The sequence below is a fragment of the Lissotriton helveticus genome, chromosome 1_1 (genome assembly GCF_964261635.1).
Source record: "Lissotriton helveticus chromosome 1_1, aLisHel1.1, whole genome shotgun sequence".
NCBI classification, from domain to species: Eukaryota; Metazoa; Chordata; class Amphibia; order Caudata; family Salamandridae; genus Lissotriton; species Lissotriton helveticus.
In genome coordinates, this window is record NC_136057.1 from 62,987,325 (window position 1) to 63,013,098 (window position 25,774).

The 25,774-nt window shown below is 40.3% G+C and overlaps 1 protein-coding gene across 6 annotated transcripts in view; it reads left to right on the forward strand.

Moving 5' to 3' along the window:
• LOC144824639 (uncharacterized) overlaps nucleotides 1-25,774 on the forward strand; it is a 120,222-nt gene that overhangs the window by 94,398 nt on the left and 50 nt on the right. For 3 of the 6 annotated variants that reach the window (XM_078683853.1, XM_078683808.1, XM_078683893.1), the window contains 2 exons: nucleotides 22,395-22,566; nucleotides 23,410-25,774. The exon at nucleotides 23,410-25,774 is cut by the window's right edge and continues 50 nt beyond it. In XM_078683853.1, coding sequence (XP_078539979.1) covers nucleotides 24,113-24,862 — 750 coding nt within the window. In that variant the 5' untranslated portion in view covers nucleotides 22,395-22,566; nucleotides 23,410-24,112 and the 3' untranslated portion in view covers nucleotides 24,863-25,774. The remainder of the gene's footprint in view (nucleotides 1-22,394; nucleotides 22,567-23,409) is intronic. The other 3 variants (XM_078683756.1, XM_078683708.1, XM_078683936.1) reach the window with 1 other exon arrangement.

The following is a 25,774-nucleotide window of genomic DNA, read 5'->3' on the forward strand; positions in this document are numbered from 1 at the left end:
GGAAGCTTTGTGGAAGCTGCGCCCACTCTCTGCCCATTGGCTTTTGTCTTAAATGCTGCCTTCCGATTGGTTTGAGGCTTGTTTGTCCCTCCTCATTCATCATTTGTATCCTTCCACGGCTATTGGCCTCTTTACTGCTAACACTATTTTCTTCTCTGTCTCCCCATTCCACCCCCCCCCCCCCTCCCTCAGTCTGTGACTTTACACCATCCCCCGCCCCCTCCCCCCACTACCATTCGTGTTTTCTTGCCTGCTGGCACTTCAGTTTTCATCTTCATTATTGCACTTTGAAATATGCGTGCTGTACAAAAACTTCTCGTGTTTAATTAACTAGATTTTGATGTTACTCTAAATATATTAAGACTCTACGCAACTTTCGGGGTATGTATGGCAACTGACGCCCCTTAGTTCCCAATTGGCATTTTTGTCAGGCCGGAGGAGCGGCAGTGTTTTAACTCATGTTTAAAACGAGTACTTTTAATAACTTCCTCTCAATTCAGCTCTATAATCTTGTGTACTGAAGTGACTCGCTAACAAAATGCACTTTTTTGAATTCTGAAGAGAAGTTATCGCACATTTACACATTTGCATCATGTTTACTGTATGATTAACATGCCGATCATTTTCACGGTTCGCCCACTGGCTCGTATATGCTTTGGCTTGTCTCTGGGCTGGCTCTACCCACTAATTAATATATTGGCTCACGCACCTCTAACAAAGAGAGATGAATGGATAAATGACTCTGAGCCCCGTAGATGGTAGAGGAATAGACTGGTGCAAACAAACTGACAAAGTCGGACTCCTTTGCCTCCCGTCAGAATCATCACTTTTAATAACCTGGAAACCTGCCGGAAACTCCTGCATGCTCCAACCTCATCACCCTCACCTATTCTTAGCAGAAGCAGCAGATTCTGAGATGTGCCCTGCGGGTGCAGAGGAGCACGGCAGAGTCTGTAGAAGCGCAGGGATCCCTAGCCTCTCATGGCAGGCACCTAAACCTTCTGGGTGCCTTCACACTCAGGATAACTGAATACATTTTGTTCTGTGCTTTAGTCGCCCCTCGGTGAGCACTGTCTGGTAGATGGAACTCTGTGTTAATAAACACATTCAGAGAGGTGGTTGTGTACAAACAAACAGCAGCCACAATACCGTACATTTTGAACATTTTGAACTTGTCATTAAATACCTGCTCATTGAGTACCTCATTGGCTGAACATTCCATGGCACTACCAAAATTACATCTGGACACATTTGCTCAACTGTAAAACACTCCATACTATGGGTCATTTAACAACTCGGGGCTTTGGGGTTAGGTAACCTACTTAGTATGCTATGTAAAAGATTAAATACAAAAATGAATGCAATGAAACTAATCAACCAGCACTGTGAAAACTGACACGTGATCCCGCGCCCCTATAGAAAATATGTCATAGCAACGCTACCCAACGACACAATACTCACCATTAATCATATAACACTCACAAGGACCATAAACTAACGGGACATATTTTTGGGCAACTGAATCATGTGACCTAATTAATAAAACCTATTCACAAAATATATACACATTTATATACAACTGCAGTATAATGAATTCACCATGGTTTTTGTAAAACATATCATTTAATTAAGTCACTTAGGCAAATGGATCTGCTGATGGTAACAAGACGCTTTGCTGTTTTGAGAGGTCATAGCGCTGTGAGGCATTTCTTATCTCACCGCCTTTCAACTTGCCTACTCCTTGCGGTACCCGCTGCGCGGGTCCCGCTGCGCTGGTTCAACTTCACCAGGATTCCTGCTTGCCTGCTGCTTGGTCTGAACGAGGGAAAGGCAGGGCTGCGAGCGGAGTGCTACTGCCGGCGAGGGACTACCTGTCCCAGAAGCACCGCCGGCCGGACAAGCTGCACCTGGGCTGCTCTCCCCGCCTGCCCCTCCCCATTTGATGTAAAAGCTGGGAGTTTCAGCACACGTTGGGACGCTTTGCTGTTTTGAGAGGTCATAGCGCTGTGAGGCATTTCTTATCTCACCGCCTTTCAACTTGCCTACTCCTTGCGGTACCCGCTGCGCGGGTCCCGCTGCGCTGGTTCAACTTCACCAGGATTCCTGCTTGCCTGCTGCTTGGTCTGAACGAGGGAAAGGCAGGGCTGCGAGCGGAGTGCTACTGCCGGCGAGGGACTACCTGTCCCAGAAGCACCGCCGGCCGGACAAGCTGCACCTGGGCTGCTCTCCCCGCCTGCCCCTCCCCTTTAACTATAGCACTATATATTGATGAGAACAGCCCGCTGCGCGGGAGCGAGCGGGAGTGACCGGGAGAAGCCCGGGAAAAGGGCGGGACAGTCTGCGACAGTCCGCGACTGGTAGAGACTGGACTGGGCCAGGAACGCTGCCCATTCTGCCTGTAAGTTACCACCGCTGTAGGCGGAAACTCCGAGACATTTATACACTCTTGATGGTCTCTAGGGCTACATTATAATCCAACGTTAGTGGTGGTTTGCTGCACGCGGTAGGTCACTATAGTTTGTACTTATAGCGGCTAGTGATATGTCCAAACAGAAACAAGTTGTTGCTACCGCAAATACCATGGACAATTATCTAGTCCAAGTAGTTACCTCAATAAATAATAATAGAAGGGCCTCCCTGGGGACGAGTCCAATGGCTAGCGTTAACCTAATTGACCTACCCGATGCACATATTTCTGAGGCAGAAAACACCAGTGAAATAGTTGTACTTTCACAGCATACTACTGAGGGCATTACTGAGGGCACTGTTGATAATGCATCCCCATCATCCCCATCGAGCAAAGTGGAAGAGGTTGTTCTAGGTGGTGTAAATACGGACATAGTATTGGTAGAAGTTAATACTATAAGCCCCACTCCAGTTCCGGCACCAAGGGTGGTAAAAGGGCCTACGAAGGATAAACCCAGGCGCGATGGCCTACGCTCTGGCAAGAATAAACTAACTACCCTTCCGCGTAAAAATAGTGTTGAAGATATGGGGGTTGAAGACGAGGGCATTACGCAATGGGACGAAGCCAATATTGGGAAACTACTAGGCATGTTTGAACAGAAAATGAAAGGGCTAATCAAGCCGCTTTTATCTAAGGTTGACCAACTCACCGATAAGGTTAATAAGCTTGAGGTCCTTTTGACAAACACAAATGTATGTGTGGGGGAACTGTCAAACAAGATAGTAGACAAAATAGAGCACATAAACCCCAGGGAAGATAGAATCATAGGAAATGGAGATACTCTGGTGCATACACAACCATCCATTCAGACCCCAGCCCTAACAATAGATGACGACCCTCGACCAGATCCATTGACTAGTAGTGAGGCCATCAATGACCTTCTTGGGGAAACAAGACCAATGGAATTAATTGTTGAAGCCTCCCCTTTAATCCTGGTTTTAGCCAATGTCCCAATTTTGAATCCTGGCCAGACTGAGTCTCCTGAATCACTTAAAACCAAAGCTCTATATTGGTTGTCCAATAACATGCATATCTCTGATCGGGGTAAACACATACTATCAGAGGAATTGTCAAATGCAAGAAGGGTGAAATGGATAGGCAACAGCCCAAAGAGATTTGCAGGCGACTGTGTTGCATTGCACTTTAGAGACCTGGAGGTGTTGCCTGAAATTTTACCTAACTTACTGCCCCCACAACGCAGAAGAGCGGAAATTGTCCCCCTTACACTTGACTTCTTTTATAGTAGGAGAGGTCTCATAGCTAGGCCCAGTATTCTAAGGACCAAATGGACCATAGTGTCACGTAGAAGTGGTGAGGGCTTAGGAAGCAGTGGGATTGGTGGTGCCCGGAGATGTGACTGGGGAATAAACCTAGAAAACAGATTCACTGCCCTCTCAAACCTAAATGAGTGTGATTGACTCTCACCGCAATTTATTGGGTCAGGAAACTACAGCCAAGTGAGAGTAGATAGTGATACCATTATAACAGAGGGCCCTCTAGCCCAGGCACACCGAAGCAACTGTAAACTAACACGCGACACGAGAGAAAGTATGGTGAAACTGGGTGACCATGAAGGGTATAGTAACTTAATCAGGGGTAATAGCAGCGACCTAACATCTGAACTCCGATTGGATGAAGTATGTACTGCCCCTCTTAGAGTACCTTCAGAAGTAATATCCTCATGTAATTGCCCAAACTCTGCTCAAACTAGCTCACCTGGTGATAATCCACCGTTGTCTTTTATTTCTTGGAATCTTGCGGGGATAGTGAGTAAAATGGTATCTACTGAATGGAGTGTTTTCATCGAGCAGTATGATATCGTATTATTCCAAGAAACTTGGTCAGTAAGTCCTGTCCATCGTTTGGGGTACCTACATTTTTTTATCCCTGCAGTGTCAAACGGTAAAGGTAGACCATCAGGAGGCATGTTGATATGGATTCGTCAATCATTGAATTGTACGATCAGACAAAAAATGCTCCCAAGTGGGGATATATTATCAGTTAACATTAAATGGAATAATGGTGAAGAACTTGCCCTTTTTAATATATATGCTAGGGGGGTCAAAGGGGGAAAAAGCTCAGAAGTAGTGAAGGTCCTCGAACAGGAGTTAGAAACTATGCCCATAGACCAGTTTATAATCATTGGGGGGGATCTAAATACCACCTTTGAACCCCTGGGCCAGGAGGACAAATTTCTTGCTGTAGAAGAGGATAGTAAATGGGGTATCCCACAGCTTGAGATCACTACAGTTAAAAAATGGAGTACAGTTGCTATTCAAGTGAAGAGTCTTTGTTTAGCCAGGGGGCTTAGAGCAGCTAATGGTCGCACAGTTTCTGATCGGGGTGGAAACAACACGTTTGATAATGGGCGGGCATCCAGTAGAATCTACTATTTCCTGATAGACATCAGGGCTTGGAGTAAACTGGTCGATATGTCCGTAGTGAAAAGATTGGAAAGCGATCATAATCCGCTGTGTATGGATTTTAAGCCCTTTTCAGGGGAAAGAGGCGGTAGCATAGAGGATGAGAGAGTGACCTTGGATTTAGTAAGTTCTAATAATCAGCGTCACCTAAAGTGGGGGAAGATAGTGGAGGATGAGGGGAAGTTTGACGAACTGAAGAAAGTAGTAGGCGAGGAAGCAGACCGTTTAAATTCATTTTTATGTGACACTAATTTCAGTGATATTATGATGGATACCCATAATAAATTCTTTTTAAGATTACAAACCTTCTTTTTAAAATCAGTAAGTAGAAACAAGGGTAAAAATCATCAAATCCGCCAGGGTTGGTATGATATAAATTGTAGACAGGCACGCCATAAACTTAGTAGCGCACTGCGGTTGGGGAACGCAACAGTGGTAAGAGAAGCCAGGGATAACTACAGACGTGCCCAAAGGCAAGCAAAGAAGACGTGGGATGAGGAAATCTGGTGCGAGCTTAGAACTGCTTGTGCGGCCAAAGATTCTAAATCATTTTGGTCTAAGGTAAAGTGGGGAAGGGGGGGGGAGGCTGCCTCTCCTCAAAACCATGTTGCTATCGATGACTGGATAGCATTTTTTAAACCACAATATGCTCGCAACCAACTGTTACCCAGTGATGACCTCCCACTTAGTGTTTATTTTAAGCACAATGTTTTTGATGAGAACGATGTTAGTCTTGCCCTGGATTGCGTAACAAGGGGAAGAGCGCCTGGCATGGATGGTATACCAGCTGACGTTTACCTAAGTGATAGGAACTCATGGTGCAAATACTTTTCTTGTCTTGCGAATGCATTGGCAATGGGTGGTGAGGTTCCACTGTCCTGGAAAGGAGCGGAAATAATACCTGTGTACAAAAAGGGGGATAAATCACTCCCCTGTAACTATCGACCCATCAGTCTCATAGACTCTGCCCAGAAACTGATGGGCCGTATGGTTCAGAACAAACTTCAAACATGGATTGATGAAAATAACATCTTGTCTCCATACCAAGCAGGATTTCGCCCCCTGACAAGTTCAATAGACCAGGTATTTTATTTCATTACTTTATATTGGAGGAACGTCACCCTAAAAAATGGCCCCCTGTATGCTGTCTTTGTCGACCTAAAGTCAGCTTTTGACTTGGTCCCCAGAGACAAGCTTTGGAAAGTTCTGGCCGATGAAGGGATATCCCAGGAACTTCTCACACTTATTGTACGACTGCATGAAAATAATTATGCTAAAATTAGATGGGGGTCGCAGGGAGAAGTAACTGAGTCCTTCCCGGTAGAGCGTGGGGTGAGACAAGGCTGCGTCCTGGCGCCCACATTATTTTCAATATATATAAATGGAATAGTAGATTTTTTGAAAAAGTCCCCTTCTGATGCCCCAATAATCGCTGGATCGCGTGTCCCCGTTCTTATGTTTGCGGATGACACGCTGATATTATCTCGCACCCCAAGCGGCCTTCAAAAGGCGGTCAATGCTTTTGGGGAGTTTTGCGATTTGCGAGGCCTAGAATTAAATACCAGTAAAACAAAGTTTATGTCCATGAACTGTCGAACAACATTCAGGGGGGTTATTACCTACAAAAGTACACCTCTTGAACAAGTAGATGCCTTTACCTACTTGGGAATAAAACTCCAGGGGAACATGAAATGGAAGTCCCATTTAGACACTGCAGCCCTAAAGTTCAGCCAAATAACAGGAGCATTATTATTAAAACACAAAGCTTCTCTAACAAAACCAATAAATTGTGTGCTTGAGATATATCAAATGAAAGCCATCAGCGCCAGTTTATATGGCTCAGAATTATGGGGTTTTGGCAACCTAGCAAACTTGACTACAATAGAAAACAAGTTCCTTAGGGGACTGGTGGGAGTACCGCAAAGTACCCCTACTGTACCTCTAAAATTGGATCTTGGTAGGAAGAATATTGGGGATATAGCAAAGTTGCGCCCGTTGCTATATTGGAGACGGCTAATGGTAACCCCGGAGATAGCCCATTACGCAACAGCGTTGCTAGATGTTGTCATGCTCGATGAGTTCCATAAAATAGCTTGGATAAAGGATCTACGAGGGTTATTGTCAGAGTTAAATCTAGATCACCTATGGGGTAATCCTGACGTGTCCTGTTTTCCCTCAAAGATTGAGTTAAAACGGCTGTATTGGGAGATGACGAACTATAGAATTTTTGCAAACGGTAATAACTGTACGTTGTCGAGACGCTTTTTGGATTTAAAAATGATTCCATCGTGTGAAGTCTACTGGGATTTGATTGAGAAACCATACGACAGGAAACTGTATTTCCAATTTAGAGTTGGATCTCTCCCAGTAAATATGTTTAAAAAGAAATGGTCTACAACATGGGATGAACATTGTTACCTTTGCAAAGATAAACCTGAGCACGTCTCCCACATATTGTTTTGCTGTCCCTTATATGTAAATCCAAGGCATAAATGGATAAGACCTCTTTGCCTTAATATGGGGACTAGGAGCCAAGTGACAGCTCTTAGAATACTGGAAACTGATTGTTCTCCATTATTTGCAATTGCAGTCGCAAAGTTCCTGGGCTGGGCCTGGGCCATCCGAACACGTACCTTGCTAGGAAAAACGCTGTGAAAATTTGTAGTTTTTATCCGTAAAGTTTTTTTAACTATGAGTAATTAATGATGGGTTAAATTCTGTTAAAAGCTTTTGTATTCGACCTATAACTGTATAATTCTTGTTTTAACACTGTGTAGATAGATTAGCCTTTTTTATGTATAGTATTAGGGAGGAAGTGCTTTTATGACTGATGTCGAAATAAAGCTTTGAAATTGAAATTGAATTGAATTCACCATGGTTTTTGTAAAACTTATAATTTAATTAAGTCACTTAGGCAAATGAATCTGCTGATGGTAACAAGACCATGAAATAACAAGACCAGCTTGTCTTTTCAAAAATCTTATTTATTAACTATTTATTCAAAGAAAGTGCATTTCATTAAAGGAATAGCAAAATAGACTGACATTTTCAAGCAAAATCAATTAGCATGTTTAATGAAGAATAAACAGTTTTCCATCACCTAAGCCCCATTTTCCCTGTCTAAAACTCACTTCACCTAAAGAAATTTAAGGTAAAAAGTAATTTAACCCTATTGATCCTTACGTGCTCCAAAGAGTCCTTCAGCACGACACGTCTAACAGGAATCGGAAAGCGAGAAGCACCCTCCCTCCAAATGGGTCAGTTTTTATACCTTTTCTGACTAGCTAAAGTATCTTTATCACACATTATTTATGAGAATCCAAACTTCTAATTGGCTGAGCCATGTCAGTCCACAGTTAGGTCATGCGCTTCTAAACAAGTCCGGAGCCTCATCATAGCCCTTATTGTTCTTAGTTTCACCATCCTTTTTGCTTCCCCAGAAAGATACTTTTACCGGGGAGAAACTTTTCACTTCCTAATCTTGGCAGGCCATACAGCTTCCTGTCCTTGGCTATGACTCCAAGAACACATTCGACTCGACCACAATTGTTTCTGCATTAAACGTTGTTTGTTCAGCAAAAAAGCTCTTTCATCTGCGCATGAGTGAAGGCTTCACTCTGGTCAAGTTTTCATAGTCTGTAGCACTGCCAGCCATTTTCTTAGGCCCATTCATAAAACTAATGTATAAACAAACACAAAACATCGATTAATGAAAGAAATAGAATTCGTTCTGTTACCCACCCACCTTTGCTAATTATTAACCCATTAATAAATGTTACCTAGCCAAAGCATTTTAGCAACAAACAGAATTGTGCCACATAAAGACGAAAAGACAAAACATTAGCACACGCAAATAAGCACATGCCATTAATAACACAGCCGCATTTTATTCTGACAAAACAATAGACAAGATTAGTTTATTATTTTTCACGAACATGTATTTGCAACATAAAGCACATATATGAGCACATATATTAGTCCCATATGTCATGTGTGCATTTTAATCTAGGTTGATTAGTAATATTCACTCCATTCTTATTAATACAATTACTTTTGTTATGGGAGTTTAACTTTGCGAGTCAAAATAAATATATTTTAAAATTTCGCTCCATCAACTCCCTCATCTGGTGATTTCAAAATCACCAAACTACACCCAAAAATTTGGCAACATTTTATCCCATTGAAGAACATGTTTCAATTTTCACTGTGTTAGTATTTCTAAAGTCTTGTCTCAGCTGTTTGTCTGCAACTCTCATATTGAGTTCTATGAAACTCTTCCAGTTCTATTCCTCTCTCCTGTTCCTTTCTGAGCTTATACGTTCTCTTCTTTTCCCTCAGGTATTTCTTTCTCTTGTGTAGCATGCAACTGATCTTCAACAACAGTATCACAAAGACTATAACTAATAAAGGTGTCAGTATTTTGCCAAGAATTGACCCACCAATCTTTTTAAACCAGGTTTTGATTGCTGCAAATCTTTTGCTCAAACGTTCTGAGAAATCTTCCTCTTCTAAGGGTACAATTTCAGATTGCAACTCAGTGATGTTTTTAATGTACATCTCAATACTCTGACTCTTATCAGGGATATAGGTGCAGCAATGTTGGACATGTAAAATGCCACAAACTCCTCCCTCTTTTGCTAGCAGAATGTCTAGAGAAAGACGATTCTGCATTACCGTAGACCGTATAGCAATGAGCTCAGTATCCACTAATTGAAAGCCACTAGCTGTATCAGTTGACAACCTGTCAACAATTGTGGACAATTTTCTGATTCTACCTGCATTCAGGGTTATACCCACTAAAGGTATTACTGCTTCAAAGATGTCTCCCAAAATTTCTGAGAAACTTTCTCTTTTAAATCTATTCAGATGATTGCTGATCTCAAATGAACCTTCTGCATTTCTGTCAACATGGAATATTTTTGGAAAAACTAGTCCAACAAAACATGTCCCATACCAGTGGTCTGGGAGGTTGTAGTAAGCTTTGTCTCCACAAATTGGATCCTTGACACCTTTGAATCCCCAACCCCCCATGATTTGATAAGTGTCTTCACAGTGACTTGCACCCACAAAATAATTGTCGAACAATGTATTATCTCTCCTGATACAAAATTTACCACTAATTGGTTTGTCTATGTGAATAGCAACATTTTCAAAAGATTTACCATTAAGCTTTTCATCCTCTAACTGCCAGAATTTAGATTTGGTCGGCTTGAGCATCTCATTTCTTTTATAAATTGCTCTTCTCTCCTCAACTAAATTCAGGAAATATTGTTCGTCAGTTCTCAATTTACATGTCAAATTGTTCTTAAAAGCATACTCGTAGGTGAGTTCATTTGTTACAATGAAAAATTCCCTCATCTGTTTAGCTTGTTTGTGCTTATTTAAGCTTTTCTCAATTTTCAGGTTTGCAAAAATCTCGTCATGGTTCGAATAGTAATATTCTAAACGACCAGTCTGATAAAATAAGCTAGCTATCACACTGCAGGTTATGCCATAAGTAAGAGGAAGCATGTTGTAGGTTACTCCCTCCGAAACAGAAGCAGGCAATTGTACACAGATGTAACAGTCTTTGACTTCCATGACCTTTACATACTCAGCCAGAAGCCTTGAAAAAGTATTGCTAGAAAAATCACCAACAGATCTATCTTGATGGATCTCTGGTTTGTGATCAATAACTCTGTTAGTTTTGCCTGTTGCAACATGTTTATCTTGTTTAACTGAAGCTTTACTTGTCATATTTGCCTTGTAAATTTCCTTGTCAATTCCAAAAGGGAAAATGACAGCTAAAACTAACCAAAGCAGGATTATTAGGACCACACAAATCAAAGACATTTTACAGCATCTCTTAAAAATGGGAACATCTTGAATTGGTATTAGTAAAAGTGTAAGGCATTTTCACTCCAATAACAAAAGTCTTACAAAGAAAACAAAAACAAAAAAATTAAAATTTATAAAATTTCTAATTTCTAACACCCCCCTATTTTAACTTTTTTTTCTTTTTTTTCAAGAAAACCCCACCTTCTAACAGCTTTTCTCCGACCTAGCGTCTTACATCAATGTGTTTTTCAGCTAACACAATTTCTTCGACCTTGTGTCACCTAACGCAATTTCTTCAGCCTTATGCCAAAACAAAAACCTCAAATTTTACCAGAAAACACTTCAATCGTTGTCACTATTGTCATCTATCTCCTCCTGACTACTGCTGTTCACTTCCACCACAGGTGGAATGATGATGTAAGTCCATTCAGGGGACTTGTACTTCTGGTTTGGTTTCACAACTCTCTTTGCCCTACTACTAATGACTTCTATTTTCTTTCCTGATTCACTTTTCTTTTCAGGTTCACCTTTTTGACTTGATATCTCATGTACTTGTTCCTTTGATCTGTTTACCAATTTGAATTTCAGGCCTTCATTTTCTTTTGGCCAGTTATCACCTTTTCTTGGTAATTTCTTCTTTGGCTCAGACACATTACACTCTGCTCTCCAAGCTCTTTTTCTGAATTTTCTTATATCAGAATCTTCATCACTCTCTTCAGACTCTGTATCTGATACTTGAAATTTGTACTTAGGACTTTCTTTACTCGGCAGCTTCACTCCGTTAGGAACATCATCCTTATAGCTGGTACTTGGTAATTTGTCTTCTTTTTCTTCTTCAATTACCTCCAACTTCCCAGTTTCAGATTTCCTGTTCCTGCTTTCAGAGCTTCTTTTCTGCTTTTCAATACTCTCCTGGTCTTGAATCACAATTTGATCAGACTCTTTTTCTGCTTCTTTTTCTAGCACATCTTCATCATTTTCAGAGTCTAGTATCACAATTTTCAAATCTTTTTCATTCAATGCTTCATTTGCATTTGAACTTTCCAGATGTCGACTTTCTTGTCGATCTTCTGGATCTGGAGTTCTCTCAGGCTCTTCTTCAGAATCTGAATCAGTAGTGGTGTCACCTTCGTCAGGATTTTCAGGTGGAGGTACACGAATGGTGTGGTTTGCATGAATCCACCTCTTCAAACCCTTACACTTCACTGCATTTGTTGTGACAAAATTACTTGCCTTGCTTTCTGCCACCTGGGTACCAGACAGTTTCTTCTTCGGTGAACTTTTGTCCTCACCCAGTCTCCTGGTAACAGATCATGTGCTTGCTCTTTTTCTCTTGTTAGCACTTCAGTTCCCACCTGATGGAACACGGAAGTCACGACGTCAGAAAGGTTCCTGCAGTATTCCAAAATGACGCTATCATTTATACTCATCAGTTTCCCTACTGGTATAAATGCCTGTCTCATGACTCTGCCCATAACAATGTCATGTGGGCTTAGACCTGTCTTTTTATCAGGGGTACTTCTCAGAGACATCAAAATAAGTGGAAGTGCGTCAGTCCACTTCATACCTGTAGCTAGACACATTTTGCCTATCCTATTTTTAATCGTTGCATTCACTTGCTCAACAACACCTGATGCTTCTGGTCTGTAAGCACAGTGTAATTTCTGTTTTATGTTTAAGGCTTCACAAATCATTTGTAATAGTCTGTTTTCAAAATGTGTTCCACGATCAGTTTCCACAGTCACAGGAAAACCGTTCCTAGGTATGATCTCCCGTAAAAGTAATTTTGCAACAGTAACTGAATCATTGTGACGTGTAGGGAACGCTTCAACCCACCTTGAAAACAAACAGATTATCACAAGGACATAACGTAGCTTGTTGTGGAGTGGCATGTCAATTAAATCCATTTGTAACCTAGTGAAAGGATCACCCTCCCGTCCTATGGTTCCCATGCTCACAACTGTTTTTCTGTTGGGGTTCATTTGTTGGCAAACCAAGCACCTTTGGCAAAAAGATTCTGCAATTATTCTGAACTTTGGGTTATACCAAGTCTGTCTGAATAGTCTAATCATGGAATCTCTTCCAATATGTCCTGGACCATGATACATTCTAGCCATGTCAGCAATCATGCTATTTGGTAAAACTGGTCTGTCGTCTTTGTATACCCAAATCTCATCTTCTCCTCGCTGTCTGCAACCTGCTTTTAACCATGTATCTTTTTCCTCATCACTTGCCTCATCTTGTAAATCTTTTACTCCCTGCCATGTTTCAACCACAGATGTTAGCACAAGTGAACTCAGAACATGTTCATCATCCTTTTCCCGATTAATTGAGCAATTGTTTTTCGCACAGTACCTGGCAATCTCGTCTGCATATGCATTTCCTTTTGTGATAAAATCTTCGCCTTTTTTGTGAGCTACACATTTCACGACAGCAATCTTTTCTGGTAACTGAATGCCATCAATCAATCTCTTGATCAATTTTGTATTTCTGATGGGTGTTCCTGCAGAGGTTAAATAACCCCTTTGAGACCAGAGCTGACCATAATCATGAACAACTCCGTATCCGTATTGGCTGTCAGTCGCTATGGTGATTTTTAACTCCTTTGCTCTTTCACAAGCACGAATCAAAGCAATCAATTCTGCTACTTGAGCTGAATGAATTCCTTCGAGACATGATGCTTCGACCACACTAGCAACTGTGCAGACAGAATATGCTGCTCTCAGAAAACCCTCTTCTGTTCTCAGGCAAGAACCATCAACAAAGTAAACAAAATCTGACACAGGCAAAGGAACATCTTTAATGTCCTGCCTAGGCTTGGTGCAATATTCCAAAACATCCAAGCACTCATGATCGATGTCATTTTCATTTCTGATTTCTGTAACAGTACCATCAGGCAACAATGTGGAAGGATTTAAATTCACACACCTTGCTATCAAGACATTATCTGATCCCAGAATAACCTTCTCGTATTTAGTAAGTCAGTTACTTGTCAAATGCTGTGTTTTACTTCTGGTAAGGAGAATTTCAACAGAATGTAGTACATAGACTTTTACAGGAAATCCCATTATAATTCCCTCACTTATGCTCAAGGCTCACACTAGTTGCAGCTACTGCTTTTAAGCAGCCTGATAATGCTTTTGCAACAGGATCAAGTACCGCTGAGAAGTATGCTATTGGCTTTCTCAGTTTCCCATGTCTCTGAATTAGAACTGACAATGCACATCCTTCCCTCTCACTGCAGTATAGCTCAAAATCTTTTTCATAATCTGGCATGCCTAGAGCTGGAGCTTCACACAAGCTTCTTTTTAGTTTTTCGAAAGCTTCCATCTCAATTTCTGTGAGAACAATTGAGTCTTTTATGTCTGCTTTTGTTAGTCTCTGCAGTGGTTTTGCAATTACTGACAATCCACTAATCCATTGGCGACAGTAACCAACCATTCCTAGAAACATTCTGACCTGTCTCTGTGTTTTTGGAGGTTGCATTCCCTGAATCATTTTTATTCTTTTAATTGTCACTTGTCTAATTCCTTTTGCAATTCTGTGACCAAGGTATTTTACTTCTTGTTTGCAAAACTGTAATTTTGCTGGTGATACTTTATGTCCCTCATCTGCTAGGTGATTCAAAAGAGTAATAGTATCTGTGACACAGTTATCTATTGTTTTTGCTACAACAAGGAGGTCATCTATGTACTGGACCAATGTCGATGTTCCAGGTAACTCTAGATTCTCCAAAGATTTCTTTAACAATTGATTAAAGATAGATTTACTCTCTGTATACCCTTGAGGGATACGACACCATGCTAATATGCGATCTTGGAACCGGAACGCAAAAATTTGCTAACTGTCTGGATGCAATGGAAAAGTAAAGAACGCATTGCAAAGGTCAATGACTGTATACCATTCTGTATCATGCGGAATCTGGTAAAGAATCACTGCTGGGTTTGGAACAACTGGGCAACATGGAACAACTATTTGGTTAACCTTTCTCAGGTCCTGAACTATCCTGTAAGTTCCGTTTGGCTTTTTGATCCCCATAATCGGTGAATTACAAGGACTGCTTCCAATTTCTTTTAGAACACCTTGCTTTATGAAATTGTCAATTACAGGAATGACACCTTCAATTGTTTCTGCTTTCATTTTGTACTGAGGAATGTTTGGAAAATCTATTCCCTGTTTCACTGTGATTTTAACTGGGTCTACATTTTTCATTAAACCCATCTCACTTCCTGACAAATCCCAAATTTCAGCTTTGACTGTCTTTTTCAATTCTTCAGATAAATTGTCTTTATCAAATGCAGGAAATAATTTACTTTCCTCTGCTTCAACCATTAACATTGTTAATTTGTACAGCCCATCTTCTTCTAGAGTTTGAAGCTCAATACCCTCCGGTGAGCAGTATATTTTGCAGTTCATCTTGCAAAGTATGTCCCTTCCTAGCAAGTTTACCGGACTGCTATTGCAAACTACAAATCTGTGTTTGTCTTTAAATTTGCCAATTTCTACCTTAACAGGCTCAGTCAAATCTGTTTTAATTTGTTGAATAGCTACACCAACTACATGGATGCTTTCACCAGAGAGAGGCAGGTTTTCTATTTCCACTGATCTAACAGTAGAACGGGTAGCACCAGTGTCCACAAGTAAAGTGATTTCTACATCATTCACTTTACCATTTACAAATGGACCAGACTGGCCAACCTCAAGAGTGGCTCCAAGCACACACTCTTCCCCCTCTCTCAGGCACCGTCATAAGTAATCCTCAGAATCACTTCTACCATTTTCTGTCATTAAAACTTGTTGAGAAACATTTGGCACATTCACTCTTTGCGGTCTGATTACCTGATCACCTCCGCAGAATCCTGTTTCCGAATTGTACCTCTGACCATAGTTTGGAAGTGGCGGTTGTGGAATCTGACTCTGCTGATTCACTAGCTGTCGCTGTAGCTGTTGCTGCAGATTTAGCTCATTTAACTGTCGCTGTAGCTGTTGCTGCAGATTTACATCATTCTGCATCTGTGGATTTAATGATGCATTTTTTACATTTCTGGGCGGATTTTTACATTCACGCTTCCAGTGTCCAATTTCGCCGCAATTAAAACAAGGCAGCTTTTGTTTCAGCTCTTCAATATTAACATTGAATTTTGGTTTATTAAAATTACCCTTAAATTTTCCTTGACCCTGATTCTGATTAACATTGACATTTTTGTTTTCCAAATTTGCAATTTGCTGTTCAGCTACTTTCACCTGTGCCCACATTGCCTTTTCTTTCAGCTTTTTCTGTTTGGCATCTATCTCATCACTGCAGTATTTAGCTTTTCTCAGTATGTCATCAACTGAGAGTGATTGTCAGCCTACAATTCCATTTCTAATCCTATCACCAATTTCAGGTCTCAAACTATAAACAAATCTGTATATAAAATGGCTCATGTCCTTTTCACTTAATTTTTCATAGCCACTGTACTGCTTAAAAACCAACAATAATCTTTCATAGAATGAATGTACTGATTCTTTCGGCTCCTGATTTGTTCTGTCTATTTTAACCCAATCAACTTCTTTCGGGGGAATCTTCTTTTTCAACCAGTAAATTACTTTGTCATACAGTCCCATGACTTCTGATGATGGTGCACCTGTTATAGTATCTCGAGTAGGTTCTACTTTTGGCCAACTTAGAGCAATTTTACATTCTGTCCAAAGATCTGACGGGACAACAATGTCAAAGAATCCATCAAGATCAATCCACAGAACTTTTGAGACTTTTATGAATCTGTCCACCTGTCGATACCATTCTATGGGCTTTTCTCTCAGCCGAGGGAAATCATTTGTGAACAACAAAATGTCTTGTCTTGACCAAGGAACATGCACATAACCACCTCCTGCTATTTCTCTCATTGGGTACTGATTAGCCACCATGCCCCTTGCTCTCCTTTCTTCCTCTCTTTTCTTTGTCCATTTCACCCTCCATTTGCTTAAATATCCCAATCTTTTTATGTACACAATCAAATCTTTTATATGCAAAATTCTTCCCATTGAATTAAAGTTCTCAATGTCTTTTTCAGAAAACTCTAATCTGTAATGTTTTCCTAAATTTTTCTGTTTGCTCAAATCAATCTCTAATTCTGCAGCCAATTCTTCTAACTGTTCATATTTATTTTTCGTTTTCCACTGTACACTTTTGCAAATGAATAACAATTCATCATCTTGATAATGCTTTAAATTGTCAGGTCCAATTGTGCCAATAATTAATTCCTCCAAATCTGCTTTTAGTCTCGCAACATCAAGCTTTGGGGTTGAATCTGTTTTCTCAACACTCTTTTCTGGGGTTTCAGTATCAGACTCTGCACCTGCTGGAGTTCTGCATGATGAACTTTGATTAAAAGTTAAATCAGGCATTATTGTTTTCTCTCGATGTATTTCAGTTAAATCTGAATAAAAATTTTCAGCCACTTTCTGAATTTCTGCATTTAATGGAATATTTAAAGCTGAATGTCCCATTTCTCTTTGACCAAAAACTGGGTGAACTGGACCAATCGTTATTGGAACCGTTACTGCTTCCATACTTTTAGTTAATTGCTCTACTAATTCTTCTTTCGATCGGAAGTATTCTGAAGTATCTGGTATTTCTTTACTTCTTTCTAATCTCAATACATTTCTTTGAATCTCATTTCTCAAAACTGGAGTTTCAGGGAAATTTCTATTTTCACCATATGCACTAGAATTAGTTCTTGTTTCTACTCTTTCGGGAGTTTCAGGAGTTTCAGAATTATTCGGGTATAATCTGGGTGATTCCTCATTAAGTGGAGGTGCACTTGGAGTGGTTCCTGTAGAAACCATTGGGGTAGACCATGAACAAGCTGGTTTAAAAGGAGTCTGTTTCTGATTTGTAATATAAATCTCTTCTAAAACTGGATCTTCTAATTCACTTTCTTCAATATTATTTTTCTTTTGGGTATTCTTTTGACCCGGTATTTCAGTAACCATCACTCTTACTGGGTATAAACCATCACACATGTCTGCCTGTCTCCATCGACATATTCTGTCCACATGCGTTTCTCTATTAGTATTTGATTTTGGACCTCTTGACACACCTCTGGTTGCTTCCCGTTGAAGTTCAGACATCTCATCCTCCCATTCAACTAAAGCGTCAAATTGTGTAGATCTAGGCTTCGGCACAAGAGCCATCATTTTTTCTCTCAAATTTTTCAAAACCCTCATATTAAATGAACCATCTTTTGGCCATGCTAACACACCATCATATTTGGTATAATCCATCCAATTATCAAACCAAAGGCAAGTATGATAACCATATTCACCTTCCATATAGGCTGCAGGTGTTTTGTACTTATGAAGTAATTTTCCACCTCGCGTTTCAATTTTCTTATCAGGTGAAAATATATTTTTAAATTTTTTAAGCCGTGTAAGCTTCTTTTCTTCTTTTCTATAATAATAAGTCATGTTTTTATTCAAATCCGCTTAATTCAAAATGATCGTAAATGTTTCCTGGTTGTTCCGCCAAACCAGCCAATCCGTGCGCGAAACTTACCAACAAGCCAATCAGGTTAAGCTACGTCACCACCTTGCTCAACCAATAGAATTGCTGCTTTCAGGATAAGCCAATCAGCTTACAGCTTGACTCAGTCACATGAACCAATCAGCGCGCTAGCTGTGACGTATGTTAGCCAATTACAGCGTGGACCCTGTGACGTACACTGCCGCTGCAGCTTCTCGTCTCTCGCTCCTAGAGCTCACCCCTCCTTTACAAAATCTTTTGACAGCGCCATTTTAAGAACACTTTTTCAATGAATTTCAGTTAATAACAACAGAAAAACAAACCATTTGTCTGTTTCGCTAAAATAAAGTGATAGCTTTTACAGTCATTCAAGTATTCTTTGCGTGGAATAGACAACGCTACTCTCACAGAATATTAATTCGTTGATAAAGTAAGCTTTACTCTACCCTTCTAACAGGTAATAACAAATTTGTTTCCCTCTGAATGCACATTAAGTAACAATTCAAAGTTTGACTCGAACGGAATTACAAAATCATTTACGCACTTTCAAACGGAAAGTTTCCCTAACCATACATACATGAAATCCTGGTAGGACTTTAACCAACCATAGAAATCCACATTCATCAGTAAAATAAACGACGTTACTTTACCTTTCACTCAAGTTTGGATAAATTCTACTACTCTTTTCGCAGTGAGTTTTAAAACAGGCTCCTAGTCCCTATACTCGAAAGCTACGATTTCATAGACAATCCTCACTATATATTCTACCTAGCATACCTGAAATATCCTTAAACTTGTGCTGTACGTCCACAACACTAGTGATAACAATACCACTATTTTGTAACAGAACAAATGCTCTGTGCAACTTCACTTGTCACACCACTCATATGCCGGCACAACTAGGAATTTTCACACTGCTGGAAAAAACCTTTCGACAACATATAACAATTTTGACAAACTTAACATGTTTTAGTCATGGATCCTATGTAATTACCATGTCACATGTCAGTTACCATAGCAACCGGACTCTGCTACCAGAGATTTGATCCAGCGCCGCTATAGAAAATATGTCATAGCAACGCTACCCAACTCCACAATACTCACCATTAATCATATAACACTCGAAAAAGCCTATAAACTAACGGGACATATTTTTAGGCAACTGAATCATGTGACCTAATTAATAAAACCTATTCACAAAATATATACACATTTATATACAACTGCAGTATAATGAATTCACCATGGTTTTTGTAAAACATATCATTTATTTAAGTCACTTAGGCAAATGGATCTGCTGATGGTAACAAGACCATGAATAAACAAGACCAGCTTGTCTTTTCAAAAATCTTATTTATTCACTATTTATTCAAATAAAGTGCATTTTATTAAAGGAATAGCAAAATAGACTGACAGTTTCAAGCAAAATCAATTAGCATGTTTAATGACGAATAAACAGTTTTCCATCACCTAAGCCCTATTTTCCCTGTCTAAAACTCACTTCACCTAAAGGAATTTAAGGTAAAAAGTCATTTAACCCTATTGATCCTTACATGCTCCAAAGAGTCCTTCAGCACGACACCCCTAATAGGAATCGGAAAGCGAGAAGCGCCCTCCCTCCAAAAGGGTCAGTTTTTATACCTTTTCTGACTAGCTAAAGTATCTTTATCACACATTCTTTGTGAGAATCCAGACTTCTAATTGGCTGAGCCATGTCAGTCCACAGTTAGGTCATGCTCTTCTGACCAAGTCCGGGGCCTCATCATAGCCCCTATTGTTCTTAGTTTCGCCATCCTTTTTGCTTCCTCAGAAAGATACTTTTACCAGGGAGAAACTTTTCACTTCCTAATCTTGGCAGGCCATACAGCTTCCTGTCCTTGGCTATGACTCCAAGAACACATTCGACTCGACCACAATTGTTTCTGCATTAAACGTTGTTTGTTTAGCAAAAAAGCTCTTTCATCTGCGCATGAGTGAAGGCTTCACTCTGGTCAAGTTTTCATAGTCTGTAGCACTGCCAGCCATTTTCTTAGGCCCATTCGTAAAACTAATGTATAAAGATTATGGGGAGAGGAGTTGGCCTAACGGCTAGGGCGCTCGACCTCGGACTTGGGGATCTGGGTTCGAGTCTCGGTAACGACGCCAAAATCTCCTGTGATTCTGGGCAAATCACTTAATCTCCCCGTGCATAAAAAAAAAATGAAAGTGTGTCCTCATGTAACGTAACTGGAAAATATGTAAAGCGCTTTGATACCTGATTCGGTTCGTGTCTAGTTCGCGCTATATAAAACTCTAAAAAAAAACAACAAACACAAAACATCGATTAATGAAAGAAATATAATTTGTTCTGTTACCCACCCACCGTTGCTAATTATTAACCCATTAATAAATGTTACCTAGCCAAAGCATTTTAGCAACAAACAGAATTGTGCCACCTAAAGACGAAAAGACAAAACATAAGCACACGCAAATAAGCACATGCCATTAATAAAACAGCCGCATTTAATTCTGACAAAACAATAGACAAGATTAGTTTATTATTTTTCACGAACATGCATTTGCAACATAAAGCACATATATGAGCTCATATATTAGTCCCATATGTCATGTGTGCATTTTAATCTAGGTTGATTACTAATATTCACTCCATTCTTATTAATACAATTACTTTTGTTATGGGAGTTTAACTTTGCGAGTCAAAATAAATATATTTTAAAATCTCGCTCCATCACACGCATTCAGGTATTTTGTATAATTAATGTCGATTTTCTCATAGATGCGAGTAAAGTAATCTTAATGATATCTGCACACTTTTAACTAATAGCACCGGGCTACCTTTGACATCTAAGCAAAGAATACATTTTCATGTACCCCCGAAGCCCCCCTGGCCCCATCCCCTTGGCAAACTTCATTGCCTCCAAGTGTTTGGGGGATAACCAAGACGCAGGAGAGTGAGTCAAATAGTCTAGAAAATGAAAGAGAATCCGGGATTTGGATTCACATGCTCCGATCCCGTTGGTTAGTCTGTAAGCACTACTTTTATTAATGAGTTTCTCATTAGTATAGCACCACGGTGTACATGTGTGGCGACACTTCACCCATGAGGTACTTGCCAAGCAATTGTTGACACAATCCAGACTTTGAGTCTATTTCAATATATTTATTACGAAGTGCAGGACCTTTCCAAGGGATTTTGCACACTACATACATTCACTCTAAAAATACAACGTGTAGGTAAAAAATAATTGCCATTCACAAAGTCAATAGCTCTAACTCACAAATTCGAGACCTATTTGCATTGTAAATGCTTGTTAATATTTACATCAGACCTCTGGCAGAGGTAGTGAAATATTTTTGAATATCTCACTAGTGTTGTATGCTGATGACACTCAGCTAATTATTTCCCTGTCGGCAGAGTCGACTGGCTTTTGTGTCAAATCTAAAAACTGTATCCGCGTTGGCAAAATGTATGCACGACAACTGTTTAAAACTTAATTAAAAAAACAGAGCTCTAAGGAGCAACCAGCCTAGCTGCCTGGATGCAACTTTACATGCCCCCCAGAACGCTACGCTCCATCCAATCTAAACCTGGCCCATATCCCTCGTCACAGGAGAGCCAGAACGAAAGGTTTCTCCTTCCATGCCTTAGCTCCGACCCGATGAAATTCTATGCCTCCTAACCTTAGAAAGATTCAATATCACTGACTGTTCCGGAACTCTTCTCCATCTAGGCTGACGATTTTGCCTCTCTGCCGCTGTGTTTCTTAGGATCATTTTATGTCCCTTGCTGATATTTTCTGACACCCGGACCCTCATCTTCCCCTCAGGGCAGGCAGCCTTCAGGTGTTTTGCTGTCTAAGGCTCGGCTCCCCTCTTGTAAAGGGTCAAAGTGGTAACACCCTTGCAGCAAGTGCCTTTATCAGCCACAGGATTAAGATACAGTGCACCCCAATTCCCAGCTCAGTAAAAGCCTGAAACAGACCCAAAATGGAGCATGTACCTACATGTTCGCCTCCCCTGTTAGTACCTCATAAGTAGCTACCTGTGCACTTCCTCAGTTTTTATGTCCCCAGCGAGCTTCTCTAAAGATGCTTTTGATCCTTCCACGCTATCATGGCGTTTGTCTATTACTTCATTACCTGATGTCTGCTGTGTTCATTGTGTCACTCCCCTGCTTTAGCTGTCGGTGAACCCCGCTGAGCGAGTACACAGCCATAAGGGAGCTGAATGTAAGAAATATCCAGAGGTGTAAGAGCTGCACTCCCCCTCAAGCAATGGACATCTTGTCTTATTCTGCCAATGCTCCATCCACTGACCGAGAAGCATGCTGGCACCAAACGGAAGACATTCAGGTAGATACCCTGGTAAAGGCATAAAAAGATAAAAAGCAGACACGTATTGGCAGCAGAGATATCGCAGGTATATTACTAGTTGTGATGGAATCTCTATAATAAATGGTGCAATCTTCCAACAAGTGCTTTAACCATCCCTAGGAATGTGGCAAAATAACTTAACAAACAGAAAAGTAAAGACAGGAGTTGGAATTTCAGCTGCTCCAGTGTGAACTGTGAAGTACTGTCAGGAAGAGTGTGAATGGAGCTACATTTGTTATATACTTCCTGAAGCGTTACCTTTATTATATACTTCCTAGAGCGTTACCTTTATTATATACTTCCTAGAGCGTTACCTTTATTATATACTTCCTGGAGCTTTACCTTTATTATATACTTCCTGGAGCGTTAGCTTTATTATATACTTCCTGAAGCATTACATTTATTATAAACTTCATGAAGAGTTTTCTTTGTCATTTAGTCTTGAAAGGGTTACTGTTGTCATACACTTCCTGAAACTGAAGTGACAGCAGCACATCCTGATCCATGTCTTTTTACACAATCCCTTCTTGTTTAAATGAAATCTTAGCCAAGTGCGTCTTCGTAATGCTGTACTTCTAGCAAGTGGGCGCTCCATGTGTGCTCTTTCTGTACTAAGTTACTCTGTGAACACTAAAAAATCAACTCCTTTTCTGAATTAAGTAAGATTTATGTGTTCAGTAGAACATTTAGTTAAATATCTGTGTATGGGGAAATATCTCTTGGTAACTTTCATAAATGGTCTTTTACAACTAGTTAAATATTGTGTATTTGCATACTCTTACATTTCCATTTAGTGATTTTAAATCTCTTTTCATCCAATAGGAAACCAGCCTTGAATGCACAAATGAACGTGAATAATGACAGTAATCGTGCAAGTCTGAAAAAAGTGGTAAAAAAAATGAGCTCCAATATTCAAGAAAAGATCTGCACAGTCAGAGACTGAGAAACCTGAACATAAACTGATAGATCCTCGAAGAGGCAGTCAAGAGCAATTCAGTGGATATAAGAGTCTGAGCTGTGCACCTCCACGCAACAGGACTAAGAAATAACCTCTAGAAAATTAAGGCAACAACACTGACAAACCACTTCCTGTATTAACAGGCCTCCACCACCAGCTTTGATAATGTGTTCAGTATGAGGTGGATGCAGCATTGCTCTGCTTCCTGTGATGATGACAGACCCACCATTGAGCATGCTAGGTGTATTGTAAACTCTTCCTGGCAAAACCACAGGAGCAAGAGAAAAGCCTAAGGGAGTGGAGCCAGACAACTAAGGGCAAAGGAAAGAGGGTCTCTGAGAATGTCCAAATTTGCTTCGGCCAGAAGGAAGACTAATCTTCACTCATAAACATGCAAAACCATTCCTCAAGCTAAAGACATAACCACCTACAAAGAAGCTTTACTTGCCACAGTTATAATATGTGTAGTTGGTGAGTCTTGTATTTCATTGTGAAATCTGAAATCAACCATCCAAAATACCACACACATACAAGGAATGTGAGAATGACACAAGTGCTTTATCAACCATGTTAGCTCCTCAGGAAACCCAGTCACGGGATGCAAATAATTCTAAACCTGACCCAGAGACACTAACCAAGAAAGAGAAATCATACACAAGCAGCAAGAGCTTTAGTTTATCATCACTACTAAAGAGCCATCAGCAAACACACACAGGAGAAGCAACATGCAATTGCAATGAATGTGTGAAGAACTTTAGTCAGTTAGCACTCCTAAAAGATCATCAGCGACAACACATGGGGGGAAAACCATACCATTGCACTGAATGTGTGAAGAGCTTCAGTCGCTTATCACTACTCCAAATACATCAGCGAACACACACAGGGGAAAAACCATACCATTGCAATGACTGTGTGAAGAGCTTCAGTCAGTTAGCAAACCTCAAAAGACATCAGCGAACACACACAGGGGAAAAACTGTACCATTGCACTGAATGTGAGAAGAGCTTCAGTCTGTTATCACACCTCAAAATACATCAGCGAACACACACCGGGGAAAAACCATACCATTGCAATGAATGTGGAAGTATGTTTTGTGATTCCTCAACTCTCAGGACTCATCTGCGAACACACACAGGAGAAAAACCATACCATTGCAGTGAATGTGTGAAGAGCTTCAGTCGGTTATCAACCCTCAAAATACATCTGCGAACACACACAGGGGAAAAACCATATCATTGCACTGAATGTGTGAAGAGCTTCAGTCAGTTTTCAAACTTCACAATACATCAGCTCACACACACAGAAGAAAAACCATAGCATTGCAGAGAATGTGTGAAGCGCTTTAGTGGGTCATCAGACATACAAAAACATATTCGAACGCACACTGGGAAAAAACCATCTCATTGCAATGAATGTGGAAGCAGTTTTTATGATTCCTCAAATCTCAGAAATCATCAGCGAACACACATAGGGGAAACGACATTACAGTGCCAAGAATGTATGAAGAGCTTTGGTATGTTATCAATTCTGCAGAGACATCAGTGAACACACACTGGATCATAGCATTCTGAATGATCTGTAAGGTGCTTTTGTGTTGCTGGAGCTGCCAAATAAACAGTGTTCTCGTAGACCGGCCGTGCCTAGAGGAAGGATTTCTTCGATATAATTTGTACATCAGAAGAAAGGCTACATCTTCAGTAGCCAAAGATAGTCGAAACGAATGCTTTCCACCGAGTTCATTTTAACAAAGTGCTGAGTCCGGGAAGTTATTCCTGCTGCCGACCATCGTCATGATCATCATCATCACCACCAACACCCAACCACACTGCCAGTCAGGAACAGGAACAAGACTGCTCTTCAGCACACCCATCCTTATACATAACACACTACAGGGGTTTACTTCAGGGTCAAACTCACTTTCCTTACACGTTATCAGCAACAAGTTCTAAACTGAACAAATTATATTTAGGAACAAGTGGTTTGTACAGCCATCAGTGGCATAATACATTTGAAACCCAATACTTTATAAATCTGTTTGAATGATACAGAACCAAACATCCAAACACTACCCATGTATGGACATCCAAGAGCCTTTAAAAACCACACCACAGAGGTGTGTATCAGGCTTAAACTCAATTTACTTTAACATTAACATCAACTAAATTATGATACAGCAGAAACACTCACGAGGCTGTGAAATGTACACAATGATGACTAGATTTTACATAT